Below are 13,692 nucleotides of genomic sequence, written 5' to 3' on the forward strand. Positions count from 1 at the left end.
TATTTATGAAGAGATATTCATAATTTCTCAATGATACATTATATACCATTTCCACCACACATACCTCAGTCCATTCAGCACAGTAATCACAAAAAGGTGGACGATAAATCTTCACGTGTCCTTCATAAGATAAGATTGGTTTTTTCATGAACAATATTATTAAATAAAATAATATCATAAAATCATATTGATTTTTCATGAACAATATTATTAATTATTTAATAGATCAATATATATATATATTTATATATTGTGTATATAAATTGTTTCTATTTTAATTTTAATAATATTTTAAAGTTATAATACAAAATTTATGATTAAATATTTTTATGTAAAAAATAACGAGAAAAGGAAGAAAAAGGCTAAAAGTAGGACGTATTTTAAAACAAATAAGTATTCCCTTATACGTAAAATTAAACCTTAAATATTCAAAATATTTGATTTTACATAACAAATACTTCATTGCAATATAACTTTTAATATAATATATAATAAATAATATATTTAATTATCTTTTTTTTCATATAATAAATAAAATCATAGAAAATAATATATATATATATATATATATATATATATATATATGAAAAAGTCAAATTATTAAGTTTGTATTTCCATTTTGACTCCATCACTACCATCCTCCACTGTGGGGTTTTAATTTATTTTAAATTATTATTTTATAAATTTAAAATAGTAATGATATAACCTTTTAAATATCAATACATAAAATTTCACGATATCATTTAGAATTTTATCACTTTTAAAAAGTTTGTTAATAATATTTTGATATTCTAATCTTAAACTAATTCACTTATAAAATATTGATCTTTGTTATTGATTTTATTTACCATTCTATCTGAACCTTATATTTTCTATAAATTTGTCCATTAATTTTTGTAATTTTAAATTTGTTTTTTTAAGTTATAATTTTTTCAAATCTTATAAAAAAACATAAAGTCTCTCAATAATTTTCTAATTTTTATTATATAAATTTATTAAAATGTAAAATACAAAATACTTATCATAAATCCTATCAATTTGTTTTAAATGTTGGAAAATAATCATATTAAATGTGGAAACTTAATATTCTTCAAATTTTTAAAGGGTGTTTGTTCGTTAGTTACCGTTGACGAAATTTCAGAACCCTAATTTCGTTTGAAACTCATCGTCCACACCGTGCACCTTCATACAGGGGATCATTCAGTTCAGTAGATTATTTTTTAAATTGCTATTTATTTATTTGTATGATATTAGGGATTCGAACCCTCACTCACGCACTCACATTCTCTTCTCTCTTCAAAAAGCCACAGCATGGCGCGTCCTTGTCCCAGTCCGTTACAACCTGCGACGCTTTTGGGCGCTCCTTCTTTCCCCAACGCCATTGCTTGGTCCGACGACAACCTCATTGCGGTTGCTTCCGGCCACCTCGTCACCATTCTGGTACTCATTCCAACCGTCACACAACATAAATGCGCTGTTCGCTTTCCTTTCTCTTTTTCCATCCAATGATTTTGTTCCTTTTGATTTTCTTTCTTCTTTTCAGAGACCTGACTTGCCTATTGGTGGACCGCGAGGCGTGATTAAAATCTCACCAAGCCAGCCTCTTCCCCTCGGCTTTGTAGAGAGACAAGGTACTGCCATTACTGCAACCTTGTCCATTCCGAAAATCAATTGTTGATTAGTCATTAGTGTTTGGCTTTGCTTGTTGAGTGCATTAGTGAGTTCAGTGAGCTATTTTTGCGTGTCCTACCTGTGGTGACTGTCTCAAATTAGTGTTTATAAGTGTAGATAAGCCTCACTTCATGAGCTTGTTTTTGAAGTTGAGTTGGTTTTTAAGATGGTGTCAGAACTTGTCCTAGTGGATGTTGTTGGATTTATCAATGTTCGGTCTTGCCTACTTCATCTACTTTTTTAATGCTTGAGATGTTTGGTCCTTAATGTGAGGTGTGTATTGAAAATTTGACATAGGGTATATGAGTGGGGGCAACCTTTATCTTTTCAACTAGTTTTTGTGGTTGAATTAGGTCTAAATTGAAATTATACGATGATATCAGAATGTATACTAATTGTAATAAGTGGACTTATCGGTCCACTCCTTATTGGTCACTTTTTGAACTTCACATTAGGGATTTCTTGGCCTTGGTATGAGAATTGTGCTAGAGATCTCTTGTTGACTAGTTATGTAATCAAAATAATGCATGAGTGGGGAGTCTTCCTCATTTATGAATTGCTTTATGGGTTAAGTTGGGTAAAAACCCAAATTTTAAGATTATGCAACAGTATTATTATTACTGTTGTGCTTATGGTTAAAATTTCACATGTGATAATGTTAATGAGATTGAAAATTTTTCACTGGCCAGCTACCAAACACATAGCGTTAACATATAACTTTTCCATGTTGAAATTGCAGATTTACTCTCTGGATGCCTCCTGCCAACGACTTTGTATAGGGATGATAAGCCTGTTGTCCGATCAATATCATGGTCTCCGCTTGGCATGGCTGCTAATTCAGGGTATGGATTTCAGTTTTCTTGAATAATTTCATGTACTCCTAGAACTAGAAGGCAATTAAGAGTTAGTCTTTTTGGCACATGTTGAATTGCTCGTGTAATTGTGGAATAGGGTTTCTGGCCAGGTAGGATTTTTTGAAATGGTGATTATAAATTTCGAATCTCTGATTTTTCAGATGGAAAACTCTCTTCGATTGGTGATTCTTGGTTTCAAATATCTGATTTTATAGCTCAGGGCTTCCTGGGGTCGTAGTTTACTTCTAGCAGCATCATAGTTTGTTTGTTCATGAAAAAATCAATATTATTTTATGATATAACAATGTGCTACAGGTGCTTGATCGCTGTTTGCACCTCTGAAGGACACGTGAAGATTTATCGTCCACCTTTTTGTGATTACTGTGCTGAATGGATTGAGGTATGTGTGGTGGAAATGGTATAATGTATTATTGAGAAATTATCAATATCTCTTCATAAATATTGTGCATTTATGTAAATTATGCCATTTTTATAAATCATGTTAAGATATTTAGGCTTTATTGAGTCTAGAACTTTTAAGAATTATTTAAATTCCTGTGTTTGTATCATATCATACCTGTGTTGTGTTAAGTATTTGGGCTTCATTCTATTTCCCATATATGGATTTGTGCAATATATAGAAATGCATATTTTAATGTTATATGTGTAGACTGCTACAAGTATGATATACCGTTCTTATTTTGTTCAGGTTGTGGACATTACTAAAAGGCTGTATGAGAATCTTAAATGTACCGAGTTTCGAGATATAGGGATTGCCACATTGGATGTATTTGATGTAAGTTATCTTATTCATCCATGTTCTTGAACCTTGGTTGGGTTTCTTTTTCTAAATTTCCTTCAGTGGAATTATTTAGCAAGACATGTGAAAGACAGTTTTAAGGGACATCTGAGGAGTGTGCATGAACTACTTTTATGTTACTTATATTATTTATGTACCTCGTCTAATGTGCATATATACAGTAAAAGCATCAGCATTTTATATATGTTCATAAATTTTGTTTCTCCTTATAGGCAATTAAATATGACTGCTGTTTTGATGTTTGTGCAATGATCTGTATTGTGTCTAGAGATTCCAATGACAATGATGGACTTCAACTGCCATCAGGCTGTGAACGTTAAAATGCTTGTTCTAGCCCCTAGGGCAACTGCTAACTTGTGTGCTAACACACGGGTGAAGCAAAACAAAATAGAAATAATTTATCAAAAGAGAGTATTTCAATGCTTTCTTTTTTAAGTAATTGGAGGTATTTAATACTTCATAATCATTGGCCTCAGGGCACTTGTTAGCAAAATCCTTTTCTTAAATAACAGAATTCCTTTGTTGTTTCTTACCAGATTAAAAAAAAAGCACCACCACCGCACTTGGTGTAAACTTTATCTATATTTAGTTATCTTTGCAACATTTTCTCATGCAAATCGGGGTTAAGTTCAACTAGAAATGATTTGTTTAATAATAGCCTTCTAAAAACATCACTATGATTTGCATTTATTTGATTGTTATTTCTCTAATATTAGATTATTCCTGCAGAAAAATGCATCAGATCAGATGGATTCTTTGCATAAACATAATGGGAAATTGTTAAGAAAAAATCCCAAGAACCAGGCGTTGCCACTGATAAGTGCTGACCAATATGCTTCTCGTAGTGCAATGCTATGTTCGCTTGTTGTTTCATGGTCTCCCTTGCTGCATTTAGCATCTGAAGATTATCCAGTTTGCGATTCTTTCAGTCTGCTTGCTGTTGGAGGGAAGTCTGGTAAGATTTCTTTATGGAGATTTCATCCACCAGAGTGTTATACTATTGAAGACAAAGAAGTTCCAACTACTGTGAAGTTTGTTGGCCACCTTCAGGCACACAATTCTTGGGTGAATACTATAAGTTGGTTGTTGTTTGCTTTTGATCCTTCAAATCCTCAAATTTTATTAGCTTCTGGAAGCTCTGATGGGAGGTTAGTTTAAGCATGCTTACGCAAATATGTTATATCTATTATCAGTCTGATTTCATCTCATTAAACTACTAATATACACTTCTGGAACTTGTGAGATTTTTTATTTGAGCTTTATCTGCATCATTGTAGTGACAATGGGAGTTGCACTTAATGATGTGGAGAAAAAATTTAACAACTGAGATTTTATTTTCTGAATTTGTTTTAGCTTGTTTACCATACAGTAGAGGGATATTATTTATAATAATAATGATTACATCGAAAATAATCATAGACACTCTTATTTCCATCACTCCCTCTGAAGTTGGAGAATAAATGGTTTCTATTCCCAGATTGCATATATCTCCTTCAAAATTTGAATTGCACAATCCTTTGGTAAGATTTTCTGCAAGTTGACCTTGTGAAGTTTTGAGGGTACATATGGAGTACAAATTAAACCATAATCAAGCTTTTTGCAGTCATCTAAGCACAATAACTAAGCTTCCCAAAAAAGTAATAATAATTAAATGTTACTATTTACAACAATCTAATCAAATCCGTATAGTTTCTCCTTATCTATATAATATTCACTTTGGTATTAGCAATGTAGGTAGCATGACACAGGAAAAATTTACTTCCAAAAATCAAGATGACAGTATGGAGACTGCAACTATTTCTGGCTTATTAGACTTCAATAATGTGTTCTTGGGACACATGAATGTTAACCTTTTACATCGTACATATATTGTGTGGACCTGAAACCTGTCACATTAACCTGAAAGTAAACTTGTTTGATTAGCTTGAAACTGAAAATATGTCTTTCATTCTTGCGATTTATCCATTATAAATGTTCAAATAGATATTTTTTTATTTTATTTTAGTGCTTCTTAATGGAAGAAACTGCACCTGCCTCCATTAGGAAAAGGCTGAGGGAAAGATTCCATGATGTTTTATATTTATCAGATAACTCACTCATAGTTTACCATCTTATGCTTACAAGATCAGATGCTGTAGACTAATCCCCAGAGAACTGCACTTTCAAACTTTTGATTTTCATATTATTTATTCAAGTATTGGATTGACCCTTTTTTAGGATGCTACATTTTATGACTAATATCTTAATTTAGCTGAATGTATCATGTATGTTCTTTGCAGTGTGAAGATTTGGTTGGCTGACAATGACAAATTGCTGCAATCGTCAAAAGTGGATCAAACTTCCTTCTCATTATTGAAGGAGGTACCTGCAATGTATTTTCTGCATGACTTTTCGTTTCCCTCTCTTTTGTGAATAATTCGTTAGAGCAACTTTCAATTCCTAAATAGGTTATGACTGTCAATGCTGTCCCAGTTTCTGTACTTTCAGTAACTGTCCATGCTCAATACCCTTCCAAGATTCTTTTAGCCATTGGCAAGGTTTCTGGTTCATTTGAAATATGGCTATGCGACATATCTTCTAGGGAATTTGATAAGCTTGGCTCATATTGTGCACATGATTATGTTGTAAGTTTTTTCCCTCTTTCTTTTTGGAGTTAGTTGAAAAAAGAAAAAGGCCATCCTCTGCTGATCTCTGCATTTTTTAATTCCTTAAGGTTACAGGTTTGACCTGGGCATTCGGTGGAAGATTTTTGTACAGCTGTAGCCAGGTTATAATTTTTTGCTTAGGTGATTTGACTATTTGTCTACAAAATTGTCATTCAATCTATAACTATGGCAAAAAAGAAATATCATAGTTGTGGACATAAAATAATCCATACCAACTTTCTTCAGCATTTGTATCTTCTTTTCTACCAAATTTATTCTTGATTTTCATTTCCATGGTTAAACATGCTTTGTTAATTGTCTGGATTATGGATTACAGTTGGATCCCTGCACATTAGAAAGATAAAAGGGAAAGGGAATGATATAGAAAGAGAGAATTTGAAAAGTTATTTAATTTGTGATTTTGTATTTCAGACAGATTTGTTAGTTTCTGACGTTATGTTACAACAAACTCTAGAACCTTAGAACCATATAACCAACTGTGAGATTTCAATAATAACATCTCCAGAGGCATGTTTGTATTTGTTAAAGATTTTATTTGATTACATTAAATAGGGAATATGATTTGATTTTATTATGTTACAGAGGAAAATATGACATGGTTTTATTGCATCTATATAGAAGTATTTGCTAATATTTCTCATTATTAATTATTGATTTTATTCCTTATTACTATATCTCTTCATTATAAATAAAAGTAATTATGTGTTTCCCACAAAATTCATCATGTTCTTTTTCGGTTTATCTCTTCAATATGCCATTATAATTGCACTGGACCTTATACATGGAATTATTCATCTTATACTTTCTCGGTTTCTCTCTTTTCAACACTATCTTTATTCGATGTGAGATCTCTATTATAAGATCTTCAGAGACAAATTTTACCATTAAAATACTTGTCCAATGGCTTAACCTACAAAGATGCATCTACTTTAGCAAAGGGACGTTTTATTTGGATTATTGGGTCTGAGAAATGGTAATCAAGCAAAAGGACCTTTAAGAATGTGTTAAAGGGCAGTCTGTTAATAAAACTGCAGTGATAAAGGCATGGTCCTTAAACTGAAAGGGAAGTTTGGCATGAGCCAGGAATAAGAGACCCGTTTCTACTATATGCATGTGTTTCCTTTCTACTGAGTCATATTAAAGATGAGTGTGAGGACAATTGAGTCTCTGTACAATTTTCAAAATGGACATAAAAGGGATAAAACACCCAATCCCAATTTGTTCGAATGGCCCAAGTTTAGTGTTAAATTACAATTCAACAGTAGACTTAAACTATGAAAATAATTGAAGTGGGTTAGATTTTTGTTTTGAAAAATAAATTTGCATTTGAAAGATGATAGTAGCCACTAGATGGTGCTCCCCATAAATCACCATAAGGTAGTTCTAGAGGAACAATTAAATTGTAGTTGAAGCACTAGAACTTGAAACTCTCAATTTATTTCATGGTTTCAATCAACTAGTCAGTTTTCATAATGAAGAAAGAACTTGATACCAAGTATGATTAATTTTCTTATCTTAATTGGAGAGCTTGAAAAATTAGTTAATTATGTTAGGCATTAAGCTTTTTACTGTTTAAAATACATTCAGCAAGATGTTGCATGACCTTCTTCCATTTTATGTATAGTTGCTACATTTAAAAAAAAAAATCGTGCTTTTAATGTGTATTGATTAGATGTATATAATGGATGGACAATTTTTTTAATGTTGATAGGATAATTTAGTGCGGAGCTGGATTTTGCGTAAGAATCATCTTGATGAAGTAACCCTCAATTCTGATATGCCTCGTGACAGTTCAGTCTGTGTATGTTATTATTATCTTTTTAGCTTCTATTTCCTTTTCAGTACGATCTTTGTTCTTTCCTACTAAATTATACATTTTTTTCCTTGCAGATTTCGAGAGATGCATTTGATTCATGCTTTGGTGTAGCAGTGTCCCCTGGAAATCTTCTCATTGCTACTGTATGTTTTTCTTTTCGTTTAGATTTTGCAGTTGTATATCAGTTCTTGACATATTCATATTTTTTAAATGCATCAAAATGATGTGGTTCTTCCAAGAGAGGGTGTATTGGAATGCCCCAAATGTCTAGGAAACTAAAGAAGGTTACAATACTAAGAAGTGAGAGTTGACTTTGTAGTTCACCATTCATTCCTTAACCCTAATTAATTTAGATCTAACAATTTATCTTAATCTTGGGGTTCTAACCTGGTATATATGTTAAACTTTTTTTCTTATTTTTTCAAAGAGGTATTATGTTGAATGGGTTGGTTGATAATTGGCTAAATACCAATAATCGGTGCAGTAGAAATAAATATGTTGCCAGATAACATAGCAATTCATATTCATCTTTAGTATTTTTTTGGCTAAATTACAAGTTTGGTCAACCTTTTATTCCTACTCTGCGATTTTGCTTTCCCTATTTTTTTTTTATATTTTAGAAAAAAACTGAAATTTTGGTTTAGTCCTCAATTTTACATGCATTTATTTCTTTTATTTTGGATCAATTGGACCTTAGATCTGACATGTCATTTAAGCTACCATTAAAAAATAATTAATTTAATTAAAATATAAAAAATAATACTTACATGTAAAATTGAGAATTGAACCAAATTTGCTGATTTTCTAAAACATGGCGACTAAATAAGGGAACCAAAATCACATATCAGGAATTAAAGGTGAACAGAAGTTGTGATTTAGCATATCTTTTCCTTATTTTATTTGCTTTGACCATATATTAATATGTTATTTCTGATTATTCTTTTTTTTTATTGCAGGTTCATTGCTTTGATGTTGAGAAATTGAATCGAATGTATGAAGGAAGGTATAAACTTGATTTGCAAATTATTATTTTCTTGCCTTCTTTTCTGGTTGTGTATGTGGAGAGACGTAGACAGAGGGGGGCCTCAGGGATAAATACGTATTTTATTGGTTAATTATAATTTGGCACCAATTGGAAGTATGCATATACAAAATTGTTACTGAAGTCAGTCGTGTCCAAAGTAGCAAAAGAATGGCAACGGATAGAATTCTTGTATATTTACAATGATTATGCTGCTGATATTCAACCTTTAAAGTTGAAACAAGAAACATTTGTAGCGTAATGTTTATACTACTAAGTCTTTTCCTAATTTTATTTTGTACCCCTTGTCCTTTCCAAAACATGGGTTTCATGAAAGAAAAATTACAAATGTGGAAATTTGAAATTCTTCTTGAACTTTGGACAGGATGCTGATGGCAGCTATTGATTACTTTTGGATTGGTGGGCTACAAATGGATGTTAAGCTGAAATCTCCCTTTTCAAGTTACATTGAAGAAAATTCTAGTTATCTGGAAAAAGAATTAATTTATTGGGGAACCAATATTATATGGTCTTTAAACCAATATCAATGTCATGATAAGCCTTTGGTTCTTTGGGATATAATTACAGCATTATTGGCGTTCAAGGATGACAATTCAAAATATGCAGAACGTATACTCGTTAAGTGGATCTCATCATTCCTTCAATTAGATATGGATCTTCCTTCTGAAAAAGTTTTATCATTTGTCTCTTCTAGCTTGTCAGACATTCCATCTCGACTGCTGCACTTGTTCAATATAATTTGTAGACGTGTAATATTAGCAGAGCTTGATGCTGATCAAATAACTGGAGTAACCAAAAAGGTTGAAAAGCTGGAAGAGGCATGTCCTGTCATGGAAGAACAAATTACAAAGTGGACAGAAATTCTTCTAAGCAGTGAAAGGGAGCTCCGAAAAAGGCTTGTGGGCTTTAGTTTTTCTGTTTTCCGAACTAGCATGTCCAATCCTGGAACATCTTCCCAACATGGTTCTTGGTATCCTGTTGGACTAGCACAGATGGAACAATGGATTTCTTCAAACCAGGAACATTTAGGTGACCAGTTGAAAGTCATTGCTTCAGAAGTTACTCACAAGAAAAGGTACTTTTTAGATTTTAGATAGTGCTTCTTTTCCCGTTTGTCTTCCTATATAATGATTTTTTTTATTAGCTCAGTTTACGCGCATGAACTTTTTTTCCCCTGAGGATATCCAAATGTCAATCTGAGTAACATAAATTAGCATTTTTCTGAAAAAGGTGGAGAAACACAGTGTGGTTGTACTGGAAACACGAGGGCATTGCAACAGCCCCCTGTCTAAGATTTGTAGGAAAGTAATTCTCAAAATGATAGAATAGTTTGGTGGAATATTAACACGATTCCTTGAAATGAAACCAAATGGTTGACCTTTCTAAATTACCCTCCAATCGACCAGTCCGTTGCAGCTCATTCCCATTCCTTTCTATCTGTTTTGGTGACATTTTTTTTACCTGAATAATCTTTTTTCCTCTTTGCACTCATTACAAAATAAGTATTTAATTAACGAAGAAAGAAAATATTTGGGGCAAGGTGTTTTTCCCATAATAAATTTATGGAAAGAAATTGCAAAATAAATAAGTAGATAAATTCAAATTAGAAATAGTAACACTGCTGGGTTTTGATGTTAAAAGAGTGATCAACAAGTGTCCATTTATTTACAAAATCATTAATTTGAGAGGTTGATTAGTTAAAAACTATATACCTAATTGTCCCTGTAACAAACATAAACTGGCAACTAAGCTTGTAAACTAGTCATACAAATATGTAGATTTGGTTCAGAACTTCAAATATGCTAATTACAGTAATGTGTTTCTCTTAAAATGCAGGTTCACGGTCAGTAAATGTTCAGCAGTGGAGACATGCAGTTTTTGTTCAGCATCAGTTCCATTTGAATCCCCTGAGTTTGGTTTTTGTCAAGGTGAAAATTCCAGTGATGATGATGCTAAGCCTCACAGGTTATTGAGATGTGTTGTTTGTATGCAGGTTTGCCCCATTACTCCCTTGTGGTATTGTGTCTGTTGCCATAGGTCAGGGTTTAAATTGGCACCAGAGCCACTTTTTAGGATGTCTTCGTTTCATGTAGATTCAGACTCTTTCACTAAATCTTCCTCTCAAGCAGTGTCCTCAAAGCCCTTGTGTCCCTTTTGTGGGATACTGCTACAAAGACAACTACCAGACTTTCTCCTCTCTCCTAGACCTGTATAAGAATATTTAATATTATTTTTATAACAAAGTTAATTTATCAATGCTTTCATCCTCTGCAAGACAGAGGGGGAGGGAGTTTTCCTTGTATAAAACCATTGATTTCATTGTAAATGTTAACCATTATCAATGTAAAGATAGTAGAAAAGTGATCTTTTTGTTCATGTGTGGCAAGTAAACTCTTTTTGTTCATGTGTCTAATATTTACTATAGTAATAATTATTAAAAAAGGTAAGGATTGTTGAATATTAAAAACTGTGCCTAATATTTGGTGGAGATAAAAAATTAAAGTGTAATAATTTTTTCAAGTAGTCTAAACTATTTAATTAAAGTTAGGTTATTTTTTTCAATTATGATATTGATATAAAATAAAATATTACATTTTTAAAGTTTTAATATTATTTTATATAATTTATTTATAAAAGAAGTTATTAAGTTTGAACAAGAACAAAGTGAGCTAACACAATAAAAACAATTTTTTGAATCTAATATTACACTTAAAATATAATATAAGATTGTAATTGTTTTTTCAAAATTTGATACAGAATAAATGGGAAAAGAAGATTATAGATTTTTTTTTACTTTGTATACCTTTTGCTTTCTTCTTTCTGCACCTCTATATTCTTTGCCTACATTTTTCTTTCTTTTCTGCACCTCTATATTCTTTAGAATACCCAATTTGACAGTTTTGGATAAAGAATTTTGTTGTTCCCTGATATTTTACTATTGGGTTGGGCCCTCTCTCACAAAACTGTTGGGCTGAGTCCTCTCTCCTTTTGTTCTTCATGTGTATATATATATGACTCAATGCATGCAACTCGATGCATGAAAAACGTGAAACATTACGTTAATAATAAAAGCTTTAGTATATTTCAGTTTCTCTCTCATTATTACTGTTCATCTTCTCTTTCCTTGGCTCTGCCCTTTATTACTAACTGTGGGAATGCAGAACTTCAAAATGGTATCAGAGCGGGTCTAACCCGCTCTGCTCTCCTCTGCAAACTGGTTGTCTCTTAAACTCTGCTATCTTATCTTGCTCTCTTCGTTCTTCGTTTTTTTCCTTTTGCTTCTTGCTTTGTTTTTCCGACAATGGCTGCCAGTATACAAGATTCATTCAAGAATGATCTACATGGCGCAATTATGGAAGAGGAAGAGGAAAGAATTATGGAAAACAATGCTCCTTTTGCAATAAAATGAATCACACGGCCGACGAGTGCTACTCAAAGCATGGGTTCCCTCCTTGGATCAAACAGAGAATGGGTCATGCTGCGAATGCCATGGAAAGTGAAGTGAGTAGTGAAACAGAGAAAGGAAAGAATACACATAATGATGCTTACAGTGATCAAGTTCTAAAGGATCTTGACTCTGAGCAATTACGACAACTTGTGAATATGATTCAAGACTGCAAAGGAAAACAGAAAGTGGTAAATAACAGCATTGGAGATTTTTCAAAAGCAAGCAACATGGGTAAGGAAGGTAAAAGTTTCTGGATACTTGACACTGGGGCCACGGATCATGTAACATGTTCTATTTCTTCCTTTGTAAACTATTACAAGATAAAGCCTGTGAATGTTAAACTACCTAATAATCATGATGTTATTGCTACTCACGCTGGAACTATCATTTTGACTCATAACATTACTCTTCATAATGTATTATATATACCCGCTTTCACTTTAAATATCCTCTCTGTGCAAAGGCTGATAACTTCTTTGAGGTGTAAGCTTATTTTCATTGACAATGTTTGCCAGATACAGGAGAGGTCTACTTCGAAGATGATTGGTCAAGCTAACATTGTGAATGGGTTGTACCATCTGCACACGAATGAGAAAGAAAACCTGATCTGCTTCTTACGACAGCAAAGAAGTTTTGAAGCTGCTAAAGATCTCAATATATGGCATTGTAGAATGGGTCACCCATCAAAGAGGGTATTAGAAAAACTTGCTAAGCAATACACTGATATACACTTTGCTGATATAGATGTATGCACCCCTTGTCATCTTGCTAAGCAACACAAACTACCCTTCCCCTTGAACAAAACCAGTAGCGAACACGTTTTTGATTTAATTCACATGGATATATGGGGGCCTTTAAATGTTCATTCTTTGCATGGTCACATATATTTTTTAACCATTGTTGACGATCATAGTAGATATACATGGATTCATCTTATGAAAAGTAAGAGTGAAACTAGAGACTACATGCAACACTTCATTGCTCACATCAAAAACCAATTTAATAAAGATATAAAAGCTATTAGAACTGATAATGGAAAAGAGTTTTGTTGGAAAGATTTCTATGATAAACATGGCATAATACACCAAACATCTTGTAATGAAACACCTGAACAGAATTCTACTGTTGAGAGAAAACATCAACACATTCTCAATATTGCTCGCTGCATTTTGTATCAGTCCAACTTGCCAAATCCTTTCTGGTCTTATGCTGTTTTACACCCTGTGCACCTTATAAATCGCTTACCTTCTCCTGTTATTAAAAACGAATGCCCATATAAACTGTTGTATGGAAGCCTGCCTGACCTTTCCAACGTTAAGGTGTTTGGGTGTCTCTGCTTTGCTTCTACAATTGAGCAAAATAGACACAAGCTGGA

The 13,692-nt window shown here is 32.6% G+C and overlaps 1 protein-coding gene across 1 annotated transcript; it reads left to right on the forward strand.

Moving 5' to 3' along the window:
• The first annotated feature begins 1,128 nt into the window (after positions 1-1,128).
• Positions 1,129-11,245, forward strand: LOC137837749 (Transducin/WD40 repeat-like superfamily protein). The gene is made up of 14 exons (XM_068646858.2): positions 1,129-1,440; positions 1,544-1,631; positions 2,411-2,513; positions 2,841-2,925; positions 3,235-3,321; positions 4,075-4,493; positions 5,625-5,706; positions 5,793-5,969; positions 6,059-6,112; positions 7,723-7,812; positions 7,902-7,970; positions 8,784-8,830; positions 9,234-9,944; positions 10,706-11,245. Exons 1-14 carry the CDS (start codon positions 1,312-1,314, stop codon positions 11,082-11,084), a joined length of 2,520 nt encoding a protein of 839 aa, XP_068502959.1. The 5' UTR covers positions 1,129-1,311; the 3' UTR covers positions 11,085-11,245.
• The last annotated feature ends 2,447 nt before the right edge of the window (positions 11,246-13,692 follow it).

This window comes from Phaseolus vulgaris, chromosome 4, assembly GCF_051622355.1.
Source record: "Phaseolus vulgaris cultivar YP4 chromosome 4, ASM5162235v1, whole genome shotgun sequence".
Taxonomy (NCBI): Eukaryota; Viridiplantae; Streptophyta; class Magnoliopsida; order Fabales; family Fabaceae; genus Phaseolus; species Phaseolus vulgaris.

Bases quoted from the DNA above. Each gene is read 5' to 3' on its own strand.
- LOC137837749 (XM_068646858.2), top strand. From the start codon at position 1,312: ATGGCGCGTCCTTGTCCCAGTCCGTTACAACCTGCGACGCTTTTGGGC. The intron at 4,494-5,624 runs GTTAGTTTAAGC...TGTTCTTTGCAG, and splicing joins TCTGGAAGCTCTGATGGGAG to TGTGAAGATTTGGTTGGCTG. The intron at 5,970-6,058 runs GTAAGTTTTTTC...TAATTCCTTAAG, and splicing joins ATTGTGCACATGATTATGTT to GTTACAGGTTTGACCTGGGC.